The following is a 15625-nucleotide window of genomic DNA, read 5'->3' as shown; positions in this document are numbered from 1 at the left end:
CTCTCTTTCTCTGTGTCTCTCTGGTCAAATTGAAGAGTAATGATAATAAAAATTTTAAAATAATTCTTTTAAAATAATAATAGTAACAAAATTAAATAATCTTTTTTTTTTTTTTGAAGAGAATTTTTGCTGTAGGGCATGTGCGCTCCCCAGAGAGACAGAAAGCAAGAAATCATCCCCCGGGGAAGGGCCACACTGCAACCCCTTCTCCATTCTCCTCTTGGAATCTTGGGGACACATGCATACATTCCTGACATGAGTTTTAAGTCTCCAGGTCTGGGACTCGTACTGCAGTTGACCAGGTGGAAGTCTAGCAACATAAATTTTACACCATCTGTTGGTCCCAAATAGATAATTGTTTAAAAAAAAAAGATGTTTTGGGATCAGCAGTTGGTGTAATGGCTGTGTCATTGGATTCCCATGTAGTGGACTGTGGTTCAAGTCCAGACCCGGTGGCTTAAACTCATGCCGAGCGTGAGTGTGGGCGTACCCAAGATCCCAGGAGGAGAATGGAGGAGAAGGGATTATGGCATGGCCATCTCCTCTGGGGGGTAATTTCTCTCTTTCTGTCTCTGTCTGGCAAGCACATGCCCTATAGCAAAAACCTCTGCCAAAAATAAGTAAATAAATAAATAATTAATTAATTAATTAATAAAATAAAGAAGTTTTAAAGTTTTAGGTTTTATATTTCATTTTTATGTATGATATGATATATTTGTAGAGTTTTTTTTTGTATGCATGCTGTTTCAGTACTAGTTTCTTTTTGTTTTTAATTACAGCGGGCACATACAAGGGAGAGAGAGAACATTACCTAATAGGACATAGTTATACCATAATCCTTTTTCTTCCATGTTTTTCATCCCATCAGTATTTTTGGCATGCATAAACATTCCTGGCATGTTTTAAGCTTTGGGGCTGGGATTTGAACCACAGTCAGCTATGTAGGATTCAACTTCCTATGCACAACACCTAGGTGCTGGCTCTCAGCATCAGTTGTTGAAAAAACTATCTTTCCTCTTTTGAATGTCTTCAAATTTTTTTCAAATTTTATTTTATGGGGACAGCAGGTGGTGTGGTGGTTAAGGCGCTGGACTCCCACATGGCTGACCATGGTTTGAGTTCCTGACCTCGTGGCTTGGTTTTTCACTTTCTCTCTCTCTCCCTCTGGTCAAATTAAAAGATAAATAATAACAAATAAAATTAAATAAATCTTTTAAAATGTATTTTATGTATGTATGTTTTAAGTTTGCTATAGAGCACATGTGCTCACCAGAGAGAGAGAGAGGGAAATAAGAAAGCAGACCACCGGTCTAGGACTTGAACTGTGGTCAGCCAAATGGGAGTCCAATGCCTTAACCACTATGCCACCTGCTGTCCCTTGAATTTGATTTTTGAAACTTTGTTGAAAAGTAATGGGCGATATCTGTTTCTATATCTGTTCATTTCTGAACTCTTTTTGTTCTCTATTCTGTGCTGTGGATATTTCTTTTTTTTTTTTTTCTTTAGACCAATACCACATTTGTTTTGTTCACTGAAACTTTACCATTAAGGTCTAAATGTCAGGTAGTATGAGTTCTAGAACTATGTGTTTCTTAATTTTACCATTAAAGTCTTAATGTCAGATAGTATGAGCTCTGTAACTTTGTTTCTTATCTAAATTATTTTACATTTTTATATACATTCTAAATATATGGCAAGAGCATGTGTGTACATACCCAAAATTCTCACAGGAAAGAGGAATGGAGGAAAAAGGATTACAGCACAACCACACCCTATAGGGGTGTTCTTTTTTCTTTCCCATGCTCTGGACTGCTCACCAACCTTCTAGCACTTATAAAAAAAAGATAGCTATGTCATCTGAGATCAAAGACAATTTATTTCTTTTCATTTTGGATATTTTTTATATAATTTTCTTGGCTTATTTTAGTGTCCTAGAATTTCTACATCAGTAAAAAATGAGTAGAAATGGTAGAAATGGTAGTAAAGGACATTTTTGCCTTTTTCTAATCTTACTAGGGAATATTCACTTTTGCCAATATGTATGATGTTAACAGTAGAATTTTTCATAGATCTCCTTATTTATATTCAGGAAATTTCCTTCTTTTACAGTTTATGAAGAGTCTTACTTTAAAATCATGAATTAATATTGAGTTTTGTCATTCTTTCTGAATTCATTGAAAGGATTCATTTTTATTTTTTAGTCTGTTGATATGGTGAATTATATTGATTTTTAAATTGATTTCAACTGCTTAATTATGTCTTTCTGAGCCAAATTCATCTTTATAATGTTTTAATCTTTTTTATTTATTGCTAGATTTCATTTGTTAAATATTATTGAGAATTTTGCACCTATGTTCATTAGTGATATTGGTGTATGGTTTTCTTTGCTCATGATGTCTTTGTTAGGCCTTGATACCACCTCATAGAATGAATTGAAAAGTATCTCTTTTTCTTCAAAAGAGTTTGTAGGGCCAGTGGGTAGTATAATGGTTAGGGAGGCTGGATCCCATATGTGGTTCAAGTCCTAGACCTTGTGGCTTGATAAACACACTAAATGCATGTCCTTTGTGGTGAAAATCCCAAAAGGAGGGAGAAATGGAAAAGGGATTATGATAGGACCATTCTCCATGAAGAGTACTTACTCACCTTCTCTCTCTCTCTCTCTCTCTCTTTCTCTCACAGTCTCACTCCCTTTTTCTGCCTCCCCCAGGCTAGGACACATACTCTCTGGCAAAACAGAAAAAAGTTTGTATTTTTTTATTACATAACATAACTTTTATTTGAATTCATAGGTGAAGCAATCTGTACCTGGGATTTTCTTATAAATTAGATGAAAATGACAGGGATAAATCCACAAATATCAGTAATAACATTGAATGTTAATGGATTAAATTCTCCCACTAAAGGTAAAGACTGACTGACTGGATATAAAAACAGAATCCATCTGTATGCTGCTTATAAGAAACACACCTCACTGATAAGAACGTACATAGACTGAAAGTGAAGGACTAGAAAAATGAGAGTCCGTGCAGATGGAAACCAAAAAAAAGGGCTGGAGTAGTGACATTGGTATTAGACAAAATAGCCTCTAGATAAAAGATGTAAGAAGAGACCAAGAAGGACATTGTATAGTACTAAAAGGACTTGTCCACCAAGAAGATATAACACTTGTAAATATCTATACACCCAACACTGGAGCACTAAAATACATCAATGAGAGACTGTTAGATAGCAAGGGAGAAATAGATCGCAACATAACAATTGTGTGGTATCTCAATACTCCACTGACTCCTCTGGACAGATCATATAGACAAAAAATAAAAGAGATAGAAGATGTAAATGATACCATACATGAAATGGATTTGACAGACAACTATAGAGTATTTCACCCAACTACCACAAAATATACATTTGTTCAGCCCCTACATGGAATATTTTTGAAGATTGACCACATAATAGGACACAAAACAAGCCTTTACAAATTCAAAGGTATAGAAACTATATCTAGCATCTTTTCCAACCACAGTGGAATTAAACTTGAAATCATCTATAGAAAGAGTCCTTGAAATTTCACAAACACATGGAGACCAAACAACCTACTCCTGAGTGACTTTACAAATATAGAAAAAATTAAGACTGAAATCAAAAGGTTCATCAAAACCAATGCTAACAAACAAGCAAGTATTTATAACCTATGGGACACAGCAAAAGCAGTCATAGGAGTGAAGTTCATAGCAATTAGTGCCCACAAGAAAAAGGCAGAAAGGTAGCAAATAAACAGGTTTATGACACAACTCAGGGAACCGGAAAGACAACAACAAAAATTCCAGGAGAAAAGAAATAATAAAGATTCAAGCAGAAATAAATGAAATAGAGGATAAAAGAACTATACAGAGAATAAATGAAATCAATAGATGCAGAAAAAGCATTTGATAAAATACAGCATACCTTCATGATTAAGACTCTCAGCAAAATTGACTTAGAAAGGACATTTCTCAACACAATAAAAGCCACCTGTGAAAAACCTATAGCTAATATCAAATTGAACAAGATGGCTGCCCACTTTCTCTACTCCTTTTTAACATAGTACTGAAAATTTTAGCCAATACGGCTAGACAAGAGAGTCAAATAAAAGACATCCAAATAGGAACAGAAGAAGTGAGATTATCTTTATTTACAGATGATATGAGGCTATACACAGAAAATCCAAAAGAGTCCACAAAAAAACCCTACTGGAAGTGATAAATGAATACAGTAAAGTGGCAGGATACAAAATCAATATATGAACATCTATAGTGTTTCTATGCACCAACAGTGGACGAACAGAATTAAAGAAAGAAACCTCATTTATAATCACCACAAAGCCAATAAGATATATAGGAAGAAACTTTACCAAAGACATCAAAGATCTCTACAAGGAAAACTAAGAAACACTAGAAAAAGAAATTTAAAATGATACCAAAAAAGTGGGAAAACATCCCATGTTCCTGCATTGGAAAAATTAATATAATCAAGATGTCATTTCTATCCACATTAATCTATAAATTTAATTTAATGCAAGTACCAGAGCAATTCCTCACAGAAATAGGAAAAAAAAAAATCACAAAATTTGTCTGAAAGAATAAACAGGTCCTGTATTACCAACGCAATACTGTGCAAAAGGAATTAAGTAGAAGGCATCTCACTTCCCAACCTCCAAACATATTACAAAACCGTGGTAATTAAAACAGCATGGTATTGGCACAAAAACAGACAGGTAGACCAGTGCAACAGAATTGATGACCCCCCCCATGAACCCTAAAACATACAAGTAACTGATCCTTGACAAAGGGCACAAGACAATCCAGTGGGGGGGGGCAGGGGGGATATCTCTTCAGCTGGGAGATGGTGCTGGGAGAATTGGATATCTACCTGCAGAAGAATGAGACTATATCCTTATCTCTCACTACTAACAAAAATTAATTCAAAATGGATTGAGGATCTAAACATAAAACCTCAAACTATAAAACTACTGGTAGAAAACACAGGAAAAACTCTTGGGGACCTGGAAGTAGGACAACACTTTTAAGGAAGACCTGCAAAGCACAGGCAATAGTCTTCAAAAATAGACAAGCGGGACTGTATTAGTCTGAGAAGCTTCTGCACAGCAAAAGAAACAATAAGTAGAATGAGAAGACAGCCCTCAGAGTGGAAGAATATATTTGCAAGCTATACCTCAGATAAAGGACTTGATAACCAGAATATACAGGGAAGCCACTTACACACAAAAATATAATCAATCCAATTATAAGATGGGAAAGTAAACTGAACAGACAGTTCTCCAAAGAAAACATGCAAACTGCCCAAAAGCATATGAAAATGTGCACAATATCTCTTATCGTAAGGGAAATGCAAATCAAAACCATTTAACCCAAGTCAGAATGGCTAAAAGTAGAAAAAGAAATAGTGATAAGTGCTGGTGAGGCTGTAGTGAAAGGGGAACTCTCTTACACTGTTGGTGGGAATGCAGATTAGTACAACCACTTGGGAAATGATATGAAGATTCCTCAGAAACCTACAAATAGAACTACTAAACAACCCAGTAATTCCACTCTTAAGTATTTACTCAAAGGACAGAAAAATTCTCGGTCAGAAAAACACTTGCACATTCATGTTTATTGCATCATTATTTACAATTGCTAGGACATGAAATCAATCCAAATGTCCAAAAAGAGATGATGAATTGAAAAATGTGGCATGTGTACTCTATGGAATACTACTCAGTCATAAAAAAACAAAACAAAACAAAACAAAACAATGAGACCCTGATATTTGATACAAAGTGGAAGACTTAATGCTAAGTGAAGCAAGCCAGACTATGAAAGACTTTGTATGTCTCTACTCAGTATATACCGATTGTCTGTGTTCTGTAGTAGGAACTGAAAGTTTGGAAGGTATAGAAGCAGGGAGATACTATAGATACTGGAGTATATAAGGGTAGGGGTAATATGGGAGTGGGTAATAGAGGGAGGAGGGGAACAGGAGGAGGAAAAAAAGTACATTTAATTCACAAAAAAAGTGAAAAGCTATTTGCTGATGATAATGTATATAGTAATGTCTTTATATTGACTGATATGCATGGTACTCGTGCTGGAAAAAGCAATGTTGTATAAATGTGATTAAATGTAAATTAAAATAAAAAAGCTTTCTACATATTTTACTATTATTAGTTTCTAATTTTGATGTTGAGCTATATTTCATGTAAAGTTAACATAGTTGTGTTGAAATCTATGTTCTTGATTTATCTTTTTATTCATCCTACTTTTTCTCAGTTCCTACTTCCATCTTTTCCTAGTTTTTTAAATTCATTATATATTTAAAAAAAATAAAACCATTTTGGGCCAACCGATGGGTGGTGGTTAAGACAGCTGGATCCCACTGAAGGATTGCATGGTTTCAGGGAAGTGGTGGCTTGGAAACACACTGGGTATATTTGCATGCCCAGAATCCTGAAAAGGGAAAAATTTAGAAGGCATTGCAACAAGACCATTCCCCATAGGGGTGATTATCCACTTTTTCTTTCTCTCTCTCTCTCTCTCTTTTTCTCTCTTTCTCCTTGTCTCTGTTTCTTTCTAGGGAGTGAGTGTACACATTCTTGGCAAATTAAGAAAAATAATCATTTTATTGTATTACCATTATGGACTTATTAGTAATTTCTCTTCATTTCTTAGTAGTTGTTTATGGCTTATACTATACCTCTTTAAGAATATCACTGATTTAGATTTAGAAAATGTTAATGGAAACCCTTGATATCAGGAGAATGGAGCACTAAACAGTATGTCCTAGTGATGGTATATGGTATTAAAGTACAGTTTTGTCATTATTTTTAGTCTTTTTTGTTCCTCAAATGCTTCATTCACATTCTTGCCAAGGAACTTTTGTACTTGCTACAATAGTTCCTCCTTATCCTTGGTTTTACCTTCCCCAGTTTTAGTTCTCCTTGGTCAAAAGGGAGCCAAAAAAATTAAATGGAAAATTTCAGAAATAAATAGTTAATTAGCTTTAAGTCCCATGTCACAATGCCCATGTCATTCACCTCAGTTTATGTCATCACATAGGCGTTTTATCACCTCACAACATCACAAAAAAGATACGATATTGTGAGAGATCACATTCACAAAATTTTCATTTTAGGATATTGTTAACATTTGCTCTATTTTATTATTATAGTTGTTAGCTTCTTATTGTGACTAATTTACAAGTTTTATCATATGAATGTTTCTACAGGAAAATTATTCATTATAGTTCATAGCTATTCACTATTTCAGGCATGCATGAGGTGTGTGTGTTGGGGCCTGGTGGGCGGGAGGGCACATCTTAGAAGATATTCCCCCTGGGATGAATGGGGTCTTAATGTGTTTCCTCTCCTTGGAACATTCTTTTGCCAGATAGTGGTAATATGGTTTATCCTTTGTCTTCTTTCTCTGCTACTCAAATAATGCCTGATCAGAGAAGACTTTCCATGTCATACTACTGAACATAGTCATTGTGTCCTCTTCATGTCTTTACTTTTATTTAAATAAATTTTTTTCTTCATGGCCTTTATTCACTGGAGCTACATACTGTTTATCTGGAGTTCTCCCTTTTTTCTTTTTACCTTTGTATCACTGCCTCCTTCATCAACTCCTGATAGTAATTGTACAATCAGTAACAATATTGTATGAATGAGTAATATTGAATGATACTCATTTGTGTCTGTTTGTGTACAGTAACTTAGAAAAGAGACCTATCTAATTATTGAAAATATGATCAATTTACTTTTCAGTGTGAAACATAAATATATTGATCAAAATCCTTTCTTAAGTTTATGTATTCAACAATGGAATATTACTAAAAACTTAGATTTGATATGTTTACCCCTTTCAAAAGCTTTTTCCTAGGTTTTTTACTCTTAATTCCTGAACTGAAGTATCCTAGACCAATGTATGAATTTCAGTGTCATTAGAAATAAAACTATTTATAGGATTATAGACCAGGAAACTAATTTAAATTACTTTGTTCTAGTTCCAAAAATTAGGACATGATCTTGAAATGGTACTATCTACTATTCAGTCAAAGAATGAGAAGTTAAAGGAAGACTTGGAAAGGTATATTTATGTTATAATTACCATTCATTGTTGATATATGTTACTTCAGGATTTTAAGTTTTATTTGACTATTTTGTTTTCTCTTGTTTAAAGGGAGCAGCAGTGGTTGGATGAGCAGCAACAGATAATGGATTCTCTGAATGTACTACACAGTGAATTGAAAAATCAGGTCGTGACTTTTTCTGAATCCAGGTATTAATTTTAAATTCTAGATTTTTTAAATAGGAGAAAGTGTTTATTTTTGGGGGGTTTGTTTAAATGAAATATAGATCAAAAGAAGGCATATTTTACTAGAAATCATGATTCTTTCCCTTTTTTTCCTAACTTTTTTCAAATATTAGTTACATGATCTTTTATGAATGACTTGATTTGGTTGAACCTTTAGTTTCCCTATAAGGAATACTACTTTTGTAAAGGTATTTATTTGGTTTGAGCAAATAAAGTTTCAATAAAGGTTTTGGTTAATTTTATGAATGACCAGCTACATGTCCACATATATTTTATCATGTAAATGCTTCTCTTATTTTTTAATCTATTAGAATCTTTAATGAGCTGAAAACCAAAATGCTTAAGGTAAAAGAATATAGGGAGAAACTCTTGATTACCTTGGGTGAATTTCTAGAAGATCGTTTTCCTCTGCCTGACAGAAATGATGCTAAAAAGAAAAAGGTAAGTTTAAAAAAGGTTTTCATGTAGATAATCATATTTGAAATTGTTTTGGGTCGTTCAAAAGCAAATTTCTTTTGTATAATTCAAAGATGCCACATAGATACATATGCAGAAATATGTCATCATTATCTTTATTGAAAAATTCTAAGCAACCTAATTATTTAAAAATGTGATTAAAACATATTTTATATTGTATCATATGGTAGGAAGAATTCAGCTTTTAAGAATAATGTGTTAGTGGGGCCGGCAGGTGGCATGGTGTTTGGGCTACTGAACTCCCTCCCGTGTGACTGACCATGGTTCTAGTCTTGGACCTAGTGGCTTGCTTTCTCAGTTTTCTTCCTCTCTCTCTATCTCTATCTAGTCAAATTAGATAATAATAATAATAAATAAAATTAAATGAAGTCATTCTTAAAAAAAAAAAAATCAATGTATTTGTTGGGACTAATATATGGCATGGTCATTAAGGCACTAGACTCCCATGTAACTGACTGCAGTTCAAGTCCTGGACCCAATGGGTTACTTTCTCACTTTCCCTCTTTATCTCTCTTCTTTCTCTGGTAAGCACAAATGCCCTATAGCAAAATAATAATAATAATAATAAGGACGCGAACCACAGTCAACTACATGGGAGTCCAGTGATATAGCCATTACGCTAACTACTGGTCCCAGTATCAACTCAATTTTTATAGCCCTGACTTAAGTACAGTAAGGTCATTTACTTTCAGAATTTTCTAAACTCACTCAATTATTAGTGTTTTGTTTTAGTTACCTTGTTTTATTACAACTAAGAAATATTAATTTAAAAAACTCATACAGTCAGGACCAGTAGTTGGCCTAATGGCTATGTTGCTGAACTTCTATTTGGTGGATCGTGGTTCAAGTCCAGGACCTGGTGGCTTAAACTCATGCCAGGCATGTGTGCATATGTGCCCAAGATCCCAAGAGGAGAGTGGGGGAGAAGGGGTTGCTGCGTGGCCATCACCACCCCTGGGGGATAATTTCTCACTTTCTGTCTCTCTTTCTCTCTGTGTCTTTCTGGCAAGTGCATGCGCCCTATAGAAAAAAACTCTCAAAAAAACCCAAACAAACAAACAAACAAAAACCTCATACAGCCTAATATTCTGCCATTGGGAAAATTAAAATATTGATTATTTCTTATTCATATTTATCCCAAAGAAAAACATTCAAGAATCAACTGCACAGCTAATAACACTGCATGAGATGTTAGAGGTAAGTGCTTGTTTTACTTTAAAGCTCTCTTTTAATTAGTCATTTGTGAACAATTTTACATAGGCATGAAAAAATAATATTTTAATTTTTAATGTTATGCATTAATCTTTATTATGTATAGTTAAAATAATTTATCTTTAATATAAGATTTACTATCTTTTGTACAGTACGATTAGTTGGCAACTTTGTACTCTGTCTGAAATTATGTAAGTGAGCTTAGATTCTATCCACAAAGTTGTAGAAATTTGTGCACAATTTCTCTTAAATAACATTAGTCTCTTTAAGGACCAAGTATTTACCTTTTCTGTTTAGCATATACTTATTTTAAATAAATGTTTTACGGAACCAGCAGTTAGCATAATGGCTATGTCGCTGGACTCCCACGTAGTCGACCACGGTTCACGTCCTGGACCCGGTGACTTAAAACTCACTCTGGGCGCGTGTGCGTGCGTGCCCAAGATCCCGAGAGGAGAATGGAGGAGAAGGGATTGCGGCGTGACCATCCCCCCCAGAGGGGTGATTTCTCACTTTCTGTCTCTCTGTCTCTCTCTGTCTGTCTGGCGAGCGCACGCGCCCTATAGCAAAAAACCTCTCCAAAAAAAAAAAAAAAACACAGTCTAAAACATATATTTATTAATTTATTGACGAGGTTTTTTCGCTATAGGGCACATGCGCTCACCAGACAGACAGAGAGAGACATAGAGACAGAAAGAGAGCAATCACCACACCCGGGGGGTGGTCACACCGCAATCTCTTCTCCTCCATTCTCCTCTCGGGATCTTGGGCACGCACGCACACGTGCCCACAGTGAGTTTTAAGCCACTGGGTCTGGGACACGAACCGTGGTCGACCACGTAGGAGTCCAGCGACATAGCCATTACACTAACTGCTGGTTCCCTAGAATGTTTTAAAAATAGTTTTCAACTTCAACTGGATTGTCAAATATATTAATAATCTTTAGAAGACTTTGAAATATTTTAAATTGATATGTAATAATTGTATATATTTAAGGGTATAATGCTTTTTTTGATTTTAAATACAGTGTGATGATCAGATCAGCATAATTAGCATAACCATTTCAAACAGTATTACTTTGTGTTGAGAGAAGATCTTGTTATGGCAATCTGTGGAAAATTGGACAGAGAGCAAAGTAAAATAATCTATGAAGAGCAGGATTTTGACCAATTAATTTGCTATTTTGAAAATCATTGATGGGACCAGCAGTTAGCGTAATGGCTATGTTACTGGACTCCCACGTAGTCGACCGAAATTCGTGACCCAGACTTGGTGGCTTAAAACTCACGCCGGGCGCGTGTGCGTGCGTGGCCAAGATCCCTGGAGGAGAATGGAGAAGAAGGGATTGCAGCGTGGCCATCCCCCCTGGGGGGGGTGATTTCTCACTTTCTATCTCTCTGTCTCTCTCTCTGTCTGTCTGGCGAGCGCACATGCCCTATAACAAAAACCTCTAAAAAAAAAATCATTGGTAAATTTAGAGGAACAAGTGATTTCACAAAACGTATTACAATGTAATTTAATGAAATAGGTATAAAAGGTTTTATTTTTGTTCAAGATGTAATTTTGGTGCCTCAAGATTTCTGGCTTTATCTTTTTCTTCTATTTTGGAGAAAGGTTTTTGCTATAGGGCTCATGCACTCACAGGAAGGGTAGAGAAAACAAAAAAATCACTCCTCAGGAAGGAGGTTACACCACAGTACCTTCTTTTCCATTCTCCTCCTGAGATTTTGGGCATGCACGCATATATGCCTGGCACAAGTCTCATGTCACCAAGTCTGGGACTTGAACTATAGTCAGCCATGTGGAAGTCTGGTGCCTTGACCTCTATGCCACCCACTGAGCCCAAGATGATTATTCTTATTTTATTTATTTATTTTTATTTTTGAGATTTTTTGCTATAGGGATGTGCACTCTTGAAAAGACAAAGTGAGATGGAGACGGGAAGGAAGAAATCACTCTCCATGGAGGGTGGACAGGCCATAGTCCTTTCCCCTCTATTCTCCTCTCCAGATTTTAGTCACTCATGTACAAGACCCAGCATAAATTTCAAGCCACCGGGTCTGGAGCTTGAACCATAGTTGACCACATCAGAGAGAGTCCAGCGCCTTAACCACTGTACCACCTGTTGTCCCTCCCCAGTAAGGTTTCTTAGTACAGATTATTGTTTGGTGTGAAAAGCAAAATAAAAATGTTTATTAGATTGGGTAATAAGAATTTTTAAATGTATTTCTAGACACTCAGTTTATACTGAAACTAATAAGACTATTGTTTTTTGTAGAGGACTTAACCTTTTTTAATAAAAATTGTCATTCATGTGGCTAATGTTAGAGGGTATTAACTGTAAAATGTATGTTTACATTTTGAACAGTATACTGTAAGATACCATACAAAGCTTAAAAACCTGTTTGTCTCTTAGGCTTGTATTAGCCATGATAAAAGTACAAATATTTAAAATGCAGTTTGGTGAAAAATAAAACTATACTTTTTTTACTTGCAGTTTTAACATTAACTACTTCTGGCATCTACTAGAATTTTGGTTAATATAATTAATATTAGAAATAAAAATGAATAATTGTGCTGAAATAGGAGTGATGTGTAATTCTTTGCCTAAAAGAGGCCAAAAGCTTTTCCCCTCAAGATGTGGTATTTGAAATAAGTAAAACTAATGATAGTTAAATTTTAAGAACTGAAATATTGTGTATTATTCTGAAATAATGATTCTTTAGATTAGAGCTTGACAGGTTAGTTTTATTCATTTTTATGACACTTCATATTTATATATGGTATGTCTTTTCTTTTCCATGTTTCTTAAAGTAATAAAATCAATTAAACTTTTAGGCTGGCAGTTCAGGGATATGTCTAATTTATGACTTGCCACTTTGAATTCTTAGTATTCAAAGAATTGTAAAAATCTGTTTCTTGGCAAAACTTTCTTAATGTCACTGGGTTTGAGAAAGACAAGTTATTCTCAATAAACACCTGCAACCCTTCCTAGGCTTATTTGACCACAATATCCTGTTTTCAAGATCTTTAGGGAGACCAGTTCTATGACTTGCAGTTTGGGAAATGCTAGTTCATATAATTTAATACAAATATTGAAAAATTCTCAATTTGTCAACATTTTTGGTGAAGAAATTAAGGAGATTCAGGATGAAGTTGAAGGAAGGTAGTGATGATTGAATGTTTTGAAGATTTATCAGAAGAGTAAGTGTTTCAGGTAGGGGTGGCAGGGCTGGTGATATTTTTTTCTCCCCCCGACATTAAAACAAACTTTCTGTCTTTTGAACTTTTGTTGAGTATTAACTTTTTTAAGATTCTTTTTTTTAATCCTAAAGAAATTATTAATCCCGAAAGAAGTGAGAGAATTGTAAATGCTTTCTAACTACATTTTAGGAAATGTTTTCAAAAGTTAAGATACAGAGATTCAGGGCCAGCAGATGGTATAGGGTTGTGTTGCTGGACTCCCAAATGTCCCAGCGTAGTTCAAGTCCTGGACCTGGTGACTTGAGAATCATGCTTGGCATGTGTGTGTGCATGCCAAAGATCCTGGGAGGGGAATGGAGGAGAAGGGATTGCAGGTTGGCCATCCCTCCGGAAGGTGATTTCTTACTTTTCCCTCTTATTGTCTCTGTCTCTCTCTCTCTGGTGAGGGCACATGCCATAAGCCAAAAACCTCTTTTAAAAAATACAGGGACCAGCAGTTAGCGTAATGGCTATGTCGTTGGACTCCCATGTAGTCGACTGCGGTTCAAGTCCCAGACCTGGTGGCTTAAACACACACTGGGTGCATGTGCGTGCATGCCCAAGATCCCAAGAGGAGGACAGAGAAGAGATTGCGGCGTGGCCATCCCCCCTGGGGGATAATTTTTCACTTTCTGTCTCTGTCTCTGTCTCTCTCTGTCATCCTATAGCAAAAACCTCTCAACAAACATACAAAAAACAGATTCATTTTAAAGTTCTTTCCATTCACTAACAATTTACAGTCTCTTAAAAAAGCAAATCAACCATTTAAGTTAGTATGTAAATGTTATAGTATAGGGAACCAGCAGTTAGCGTAATGGCTATGTCGCTGGACTCCCACGTAGTCGACCGCGGTTCACGTCCTGGACCCGGTGGCTTAAAACTCACGCTGGGCGCGTGTGCGTGTGTGCCCAAGATCCCGAGAGGAGAATGGAGGAGAAGGGATTGCGGCGTGACCATCCCCCCTGGGGGGTGATTTCTCGCTTTCTGTCTCTATGTCTCTCTCTGTCTGTCTGGCGAGCGCACACGCCCTACAGTGAAAATCTCTCAAAAAAAAAAATGTTATAGTATAAATAGTTGAGTATGTAAATTTTATAGTATAGTTGTTTAAAGAGAAAAGAGTCGATATTCTTTGGTGAAAAACTATTGTTTTCTTATAGTTATTTCATCTTTTCTCCTAGTAAAATATATTTGAAATGGTATTTTCTTCTAGATTCTTATAAATAGATTATTTGATGTTCCACATGATCCATATGTCAAAATTAGTGATTCCTTTTGGCCACCTTATATTGAACTGCTTCTACGTAATGGAATTGCCTTGAGACATCCAGAAGATCCAACTCGAATAAGATTAGAAGCCTTCCATCAGTAAAAGGATGATCTTTTTTCTTTTAACACAGTAAAGAATCATGTCATTCAAGGATAATGGAAACACAGGACGATTTGGATAAAGAACAGGATTGCAAATCAAAGAACATAGTCCATCTTCCTTTTATCCTTACATGACACATAACCATCTACTATTCACTTTGAAATGGTCCTTTCTTATTTAGTCAGTGCTTTGGTGTTTTAAACTGTATGAAGACTGCAAATAAAAGGTATTCTAGACTTACAAAGCATTTAATGTACCTTACTTCATACAATATTCTTTGAAAAAACCTAATTCATGATGTTGCTAGTGTAATATTTTTCTTTTTAAATTTATAGCGGTATGTTTTATGCATTTTGCGTTCTAGTTGGTGGTTAAATTCTTTGTATTTTGGAATTATACTGTAAAGACTATTTAATTTGCAGATGGCTTTAAAATTGAAGTAATAATCTGATGTAGGAGGAGGCATAATTTAAAATAGTAAATATGTATTGTCTTATTTCTAAATATGTAAAAAAGTTGAGATATAAACATATTAATGGATAAAGCTAGCCTTAGAACTACATTTTGCTGTGTGTTATGTACCAAGTGACATTCTGTATTAATTCATTTTTATTCTGCTAGTTATTACCAACAAAATTGTGTTCATAACATCTTATTAATCCTTTATAAATTGTAAGTAAATAAAATTCTCTGAAAACCTTCCAGCTGTTGGGTGATGTGGCGTATTTTTATAAATAAAAAAGACTTTTTTACAGGTTGATAAATTAAGATATTACAGAACCCATTCAGGGTTACATACAAACTGAACAAGAGAATTTTAGTATCGCATTTAGTAGTATTAATGTTCTTTTTTTTTTTTTTAATTTGCTGTAGGGCATGTGTACTCACCAGAGAGAGACAGAGAAAGAAGGAAAGTGAGAAGGTACCCCAGGAGGGATGATCACCACAATTACTTCTCCATTTTCTCAGG

At 35.2% G+C, this 15625-nt stretch overlaps 1 protein-coding gene across 4 annotated transcripts in view; it reads left to right on the top strand.

Moving 5' to 3' along the window:
- Positions 1 to 15352, top strand: part of CENPK (centromere protein K) — a 43791-nt gene extending 28439 nt beyond the window's left edge. For 3 of the 4 annotated variants that reach the window (XM_006170410.3, XM_027769056.1, XM_014584978.2), the window contains 5 exons: positions 8044 to 8126; positions 8220 to 8318; positions 8666 to 8795; positions 9975 to 10028; positions 14497 to 15352. In XM_006170410.3, coding sequence (XP_006170472.1) covers positions 8044 to 8126; positions 8220 to 8318; positions 8666 to 8795; positions 9975 to 10028; positions 14497 to 14655 — 525 coding nt within the window. In that variant the 3' untranslated portion in view covers positions 14656 to 15352. The remainder of the gene's footprint in view (positions 1 to 8043; positions 8127 to 8219; positions 8319 to 8665; positions 8796 to 9974; positions 10029 to 14496) is intronic. The other variant, XM_027769058.1, reaches the window with a different exon arrangement.
- Positions 15353 to 15625: the final 273 nt, after the last annotated feature.

Source organism: Tupaia chinensis, unplaced genomic scaffold, assembly GCF_000334495.1.
Source record: "Tupaia chinensis unplaced genomic scaffold, TupChi_1.0 Scaffold148350_1, whole genome shotgun sequence".
In the NCBI taxonomy this organism is placed as follows: Eukaryota; Metazoa; Chordata; class Mammalia; order Scandentia; family Tupaiidae; genus Tupaia; species Tupaia belangeri.
Note: the sequence above shows the minus strand (reverse complement) of the source record. Positions and strands in the feature narration are given on the sequence as shown.